The sequence below is a fragment of the Helobdella robusta genome (genome assembly GCF_000326865.2).
Source record: "Helobdella robusta unplaced genomic scaffold HELROscaffold_22, whole genome shotgun sequence".
Lineage (NCBI taxonomy): Eukaryota > Metazoa > Annelida > Clitellata > Rhynchobdellida > Glossiphoniidae > Helobdella > Helobdella robusta.
The window spans coordinates 2,728,517-2,735,922 of NW_008704170.1; the positions used below are offsets into that span (position 1 = coordinate 2,728,517).

Consider the following 7,406-nt stretch of genomic DNA (forward strand, 5'->3'; position numbering starts at 1 on the left):
TCATTATTATTGTTGTTATCACTGAGGCCCTTGAACTCGCAATTTTCATCATCGTCATCATCATCATCATCATTGCTATCATCATCATCATCATCGTCGTCATCATCATCATCACCTGTGACGTTACGTTATTCGCTATTGGAGGAGTCACCAAATGGAACGTTCATCGCTAACATCGCCCAAGATGATGACGTCAAAAAAAAATTAAGGAGCATAAATAATAATAATAATAATAATTATAATAATAAAAACTATAATAATAATATTAATAAATATTTATACAATTTCAATAATAATAATAATTATCATTATTATGACGATAATGACGACGGCGACGATGAAGTCGATATCAGAAGGCTTTACAGTACTAGCGATTATTTTGCAGTTTATAATGGTAATAATAATAAAAATAATAATAATAATAATAATAATAATAACAATAATAATAAAAGAAGGAACAACAACAACAACAACAACAATAACAACAACCAGAAATCCAATAATGGCAATAGGAAAAACAAAAATAACATTAACGACAATAAAAATAACCTACTGTTTCCAGGATTAACGTATATAATAATAGATAATAATAATAATAACAATAATAATAATAATAATAATAATAATAAGAGTAATAATAATAATAATTACTCATCGCGTTTTCACCTCGATCACGTGTCTGGTACACTATCGTCGAATGACGTCATCGATCGTGACGTCATTTGTCCGGGGGAGGTGAGGTGCGAGTTGGATCTAAAAATAGCCACACACCCGCCCGAGTATTTTACCATACTCAATGTCAAGGTTGGCTTAAGTTTGTGTTTGGTTGTTTGTTTGTTTGTATTTGTGTGTTTGTGTATTTGTTTGCTTTACTTGCTTTACTATTTTTACTGCTACATTTTTGTAGTATCTTTTAGTTTTTTCAGACGCAGAAACACACAGACACACATCCCAAAACACACACACACCCACACAGATAAACATCTTAGACATCAACGACAATTCACCGAAATTCCCGCTCCCTACATATCACGTTACCGTACCAGAAGATGCCGCAATCGGCGATCTCTTTCCGCTTCCTCTGGCTACAGACGCCGACAGTCCGGCTAACGGTATATTCGAATACCGACTCATCAACTCAACGACGCATTTTCACTTGAAAACTATCGAAGAAACAGAGATGGGAGTAACAAATCGCTTGCCGTTCTTGATGTTGAAACAAGAACTCGATCGAGAAGTTACAGATCGGTATGTGTTGACACTGGCCTGTTACGATTCCGGCGGTTCGAATGGTCGGCACGTCGGTAACACGAGTATCGTTGTAGACGTCGGTGATGTTAACGATAATAATCCGGTATTCGAAAGTGAGCGATACTCGGTACAAATACCGGAAGACACACCCGAGGGTACCGTGGTCATAAAGGTGAAGGCCGTTGATCTGGATGAGGGACTGAACGGAAGAGTGAGGTTAGTTTCCGGTTAGCTGTGAGCTGATTGGTTAGACAGTTCACTGGTTGATTTTGATTGGTCGGTTGATTAATTTAAATTTTTTCACTAAAATTTTAAACCAAAAAAATGTTTGAAAAAATTCGCAAAGGTCGTTCACGAAAATTGAATAAAAACCTTCCCCCCATTAAGCCATTTGCCAAATAACAAGAAAACTATTTTTTAAATTTTTTCACGTGTGCAAAGACATTATAAAGCGCTTCATAATTTTAAACTGGAATAACTCGTGACGTTTTGAGTGCTTGCACGCCTACCTCCAACTATTACTGCTGCTACAACTGCCACTACAATTGCTACAAATATGTGGTAATGACCGTATCTTTAAAGTTTACAATACATTTTTAATGTACTTGTATTGTATTGTATTTTGTTCTTTGTTTGCATGCTTCTGTATGTTTGTATGTACTGTGAGGCATTGTATTTTGCGTATCGAACTACATAAACAAATACTTCCTTGATAGACGCATTCTAAGCCTAGAAATGTCTCAAATAGCTTGAAATTTTTTTTAAACTGTTTCAAAATATATCAAGATATCACAAAATACCTCAAAATATCACAAAATACGTCAAAATACTCTAAAATATCACAAAATACATCAGAATATTTTAAAGTATCACAAAATATTTCAAAATATCACAAAATACCTCGTCATGAAGGTACAAACTGAGCCCCAAAAGTCAAGAATCATACGGAGATACATGGGCGGTTGATGAAGAGCGGGGGGATGTGGTACTCCTGCAAGCCCTGGAACATTTTCGCAGCCCTAATTACGAAATATACATCATGGCCTATGATAGGTTTGTTGTTTTTTTTCTGAGTTGATTGAGATGGTTGGCTGGTTTTGATTGGTCGGTTGAGTTGTTAGGCTGGTTTTGATTGGTCGGTTGAGTGGTTCGGCTAGTTTTGATTGGTCGAATAAAAATAAATGTAACCCCAGATCTGAAAGTCCATCGCCAGTAATGACCACGTTGTCCATAATCGTCGATGACGTCAACAATAACGCCCCACAGGTACCAATAATACTAAATTCACCCACAATTTTTTAATATATTCAAATCTTATTCCAATAATTTAATTTTTATCAAATTTCAATTAATTTATTCAAAATTTTTCAGGTCACATTCGATTTTTTCACCGACCACAAACGCCTCGAGATTCTCGAGAACCAATCAGCTGGCATCTTTGTAGGTCACGTTTCCGTATCTGACCTAGATTCAGGAACCAATGGCAGAGTAGTATGTCAACTTTTTGGTGACGAATTGACGATGAGAACGCCAAATAATGCTGAAAATAATAATAATCTAGCGCTTGATTATGTAGGAAATAGTTTTAGTAATGGCAATAGCGATGAAGATGATGACTGGTTCGGCAAGCAGGTCATTCTGGAGTTGAGGTCTGCTGTTGTGTTTGACAGGGAAGTTAAAGATCAATACGAATTCATTGTCAGGTTTGTCGAACTCTAAACTTTCTGGTTCTGTCATTTATTACAATATTTACAAATTATCAAATGATGTAATTGAAGTTTACCAATTAAAATATTATTAATAAATTATAGTACATAAAAATAATTGAAAGACTGTCTAAGGAACGAAAGTAAACAAACGTATACCTTTGACCTTTAACTCCTAACTTTTAACCCCTAATTTTTAACCCCGTACAGTTGCCACGACCTGGGTACGCCTAGACTCTCAACCAACCAATCATTCACTCTCTACGTAACCGACGCCAACGACAATGCTCCGATATTCGATCAACTATCGTATGAGGAGGACATCTCTGAATCTGCAGCAGCTGATACTTTCGTCTTGAAAGTTTCAGCCACCGATGTAGATTTTGGTCCCAACGCAGAGATATTTTATTCCATTGTTTCCAATTCAAAGGATTCAGGCAGAACGAATATCGGGTACGACGATGCCAATGATGTCTTCAAACTCGAACCGAGTACCGGTGTCATTACTGTCCGCGAATCTCTGGATAGAGAGAAAGTTGATAACTACCGATTCCAAGTGATGGCTAGCAACGTTCGCTCGACTGCAGGCGATTTTAATTCAGACTTCGGTAATAATAATCGGAAGAAAAACAATAATAACAAAATCAACAACAATAACAACAACAAGAACAACAGCCTGACGTCAAAAGCCTGGGTGACCATCCGAATAACCGATGTAGATGATAACGGTCCAAAATTCGTTTTGAGAAATTTTTCTTTCCAGGTTGAAGAGAACCAGCCGCTACATACACAAATCGGTATCGTCAGAGCCGTCGATAACGATTCTTTAATGTTCGGCTCGTTTAATTACCGACTTCAATCGATGTACAACAACGGAGACGAACCTCCATTTCGGATCGACCAACAAACCGGAGCAATAACAACAAAACGCATCCTAGACAGAGAGGTGAAAGAGTTTTACGAATTAAGAGTCGAAGCGATCAGTCGGACCGGAAACCGACTCAACGATTCGGCGAATGTTTTCATTCGAGTTCTTGATCGAAACGACAACAAACCGATTTTTATTCAGCCAAGTAATCACGAAGAACGAATATTCGTCCCTCTCACTCACCCGCTCGGAGCGGAAGTCACTGCTCTGACGGCTAGCGACGCCGACATTGGCGACAACGCCGATTTAACTTTCGACGTCACTTCCGCCGGAAATGCTTCCGAATATTTTCGGTTGGATCGGAAGTCCGGAAGTATTCAGTTGAGTAGGGCGTTCCAGGTTCAGGATCTGAATAGAAGTTTTTCTCTTGTTGTGAGGGTGAGAGATGGAGGAGGTTATGGAAAGAGTATGGAGAATTTCGCTGTCCTGCATTTTACCGTTGTCGACGCTAATTATCATCGTTAGAATAATCTTGTGTTTGTATGTGTGTGGCGTGTGTGTGTATGTGTTTGTATGTGTGTGTGTGACGTGTGTGTGTGACGTGTGTGTGTTTGCATGTATGTCTGTGGCGTGTGTGTGTGTGCGTGTGTGTTCATTTGTTATTTGTCTAGACAGCAGATGTAAGATTTTTGTAAATCTTTACTTCTAAGTTTTAAAAAATATTTTCCGTGTGTGCGTGTATGTAAGTGTGTGTATGTGTGTATGTGTGTGTGTGTGTGTATGTGTGTGTGTGTGTGTGTGTGTGTGTATGTGTGAGTGTACGTATGTATTTATGAATGTATGCATATATTTATTTATTGAAATTTTTCGTAATAACATTCCCTCACCAATTTTTAACAGTGACACACTCACTTACTCACTTACTCTCTCACTCACTCACTCACTCACTCACTCACTCACTCACTCACTCACTCACTCACTCACTCACTCACTCATTCACTCATTCACTCACTCATTCACTCATTCACTCACTCACTCACTCACTCACTCACTCACTCACTGACCAGCAGTGGCTCTCCATTCATCAGATGGCTTTTTTGGCAAGATGACCGACAACCGAATGATCATCATAACCTCACTCCTCATCCTCCTCATCGTCTTCCTTCTCCTCATTCTATTTTTAGCCATCCTGGTAACGAGAAAGTTCAAAAAACCCAGCGATAAAAATAGCGCAGAGTTCGAGCCGAGTTCGAAAGCGAAACCAGGTAAGAGTAAAAAAACCCTGACGACAAAATTCCTTGGCCTTGGGGAGGGTAAAACCAATTGCGCGGGCGTTGTTGGCGGGAAAAGTTGTGTGGTAAGTGAAGTTGGTGGTGAGTTCGAAGAGAAGCTAGTGATGGGTGGTCGGTGTGTGGACGGCGTGGCTGATGACCGCAACAACGACGACGACGACGACGACGATGATGATGACGTCAAAAAATTCAACAGCGGAACCGCTTCCAGTACTAAGAGCTGTAATAATAAGCACAATAACAACACAAATTATAGTTGTTGTAATAATAATAACGATAATTATAACAATAACAATAATAACAATAATAAAAATAACAAGAACTGCTACTACAATAGCATTAATATTTATAATAAAGGTAACTCAAACGACAACAAGCACAACAAAAATAATAATACTAATAATAATAACAACTACGTGAAAAACGCCAGTAAGAAGTTATCCAAAATACCAGATATCCTGGATTCTGAGATGAACTTGGAGAAAGTTGAGGTATTATTATATTGTTATTATTATAATTATTATTATTGTTATTATTATTATTTGCATTCAGTGCGTATTCTTGTATTTGTACACATGTGTATGTGTACATTATGCGTACACATACATTGTAGCTGTATCTTTGTATGTGCGGGTCTCCCGAATATGAATACACAAATGTTTGTGTGCGTTTGTGTGTTGTATGAAACTAGTTTGTATGAAAAGGTGTGTTCGCGTGTATTTGTTTGTTTGTATGTGTTTGTATGTGTGTGTTTGTATGTGTGTATGTGTTTGTATGTGTGTTTGTGTGTGTGTTTGTATGTAGGTTTATCTACATTTGTTTATTCAAATTTCAAAAAAATCCTCTTCAATGACCCAAGTGTAGATAAAATTTCTTAAGAACATACATGCACACCTACTGACATTTTGGAGAAAATATCTTTCGTCTGTGTGTACATATGTGTATGTGTGTGTGTATCTGTTTGTATGTGTGCGTGTGTATCTTTATGTATCTGTGTGTATGTGTGTATGCTATGCGTATTCATTTTTGATATAAGTAATGGCGTGTAAGCGATTGTTTGTGAAAAATTTTTTTATACAATTGTATATATTTCAATTATTATAGTTATAATAATTATAATACTCATAATTATAATACTCATAATTATAATTATCATTATCATCATCATCGACATCATTATCATAATTACCTCTTATCTTTGCCCCGATACCAACGGTTAAATGCACCGGACAGACACTTTATTAAGAATGTAAACATACAGACATGAAACGCGTGCACGCACATGTGTGTGCTTGTTTGTGTGTTTGTGTGTGTGTGTGTTTATGTGTGTGTTTGTGTGTGTGTGTGTGTTTGTATGTGTGCGTGTGCGTGTGTGTGAGAATGTTCGAACAAGCCCACTTACATTTCTTAATTTTAAATTTTCGCTTGGAAAAAAATCCGCAATAGGACCCTTGTGAGATGCTGATAATGATGAAACTGCTATCGGTGGTGATGATGATGACGATGATGATGATGATCATGACGACGACAACGACGATGATGATGATGATAACAAAATATCATCTTTAGCAGCAGTAAAAACTTACTCCAGCGCGCCAAACGTGAACAATAAAAGATCAAACGGAAGATGAACCCACGGGAACAAACACTACTACTACTACTACTACTACTACTACTACTACTACTACCACTGCTACTACTGCTACTACTACTACTACCGCATTGTAGTAATACTATTGTTAACGCTACTATTAAGAAGATAATTTTGATGACGTCAAAGACGAGAATCTTGCGGCTATTGATGATGATGATGATGACGGCCACTATGACGTAATCATCGGAATAGTTGTCATGGCGACACCTGGAGGCATAAATTTTCAAACGTTTTGTTTTTGGCGATGCATTCTTTTTGTATATTCGAATTTTTAAATATTTCCATCATCATCATCACTATCATCGTCGTCATCATCAAAACCACACTGTCGTCATCATCATCATCACACTCATCATCACAATCAAGACCACATTTTTTGTACTTAACAACACAACGTTAAACAAGATATGAATATACTGCTAGTACACATTTGAACGTATGTATGTATGTATGTATGTATGTATGTATGTATGTATGTTTGTATGTATATATGTATGTATGTATGCATGCATGTATGTATGTATGTATGTATGTATGTATGTATGTATGTATGTATGTATGTATGTATGTATGTATGTATGTATGTATGTATGTATGTATGTATGTATGTATGTATGTATGTATGTATGTATGTA

General features: G+C 37.1%; 1 protein-coding gene across 1 annotated transcript; it reads left to right on the top strand.

Annotated features, from left to right (window-relative positions):
• Positions 1-660: 660 nt before the first annotated feature.
• HELRODRAFT_78584 (hypothetical protein) lies at positions 661-4,350 on the top strand (the record flags this gene model as incomplete). Its single annotated transcript, XM_009018784.1, has 7 exons — positions 661-798; positions 977-1,467; positions 2,164-2,304; positions 2,445-2,517; positions 2,623-2,870; positions 3,168-3,528; positions 3,625-4,350. Coding segments are annotated over 7 exons (2,178 nt in total), but the record flags the coding sequence as incomplete, so codon positions are not given.
• Positions 4,351-7,406: the final 3,056 nt, after the last annotated feature.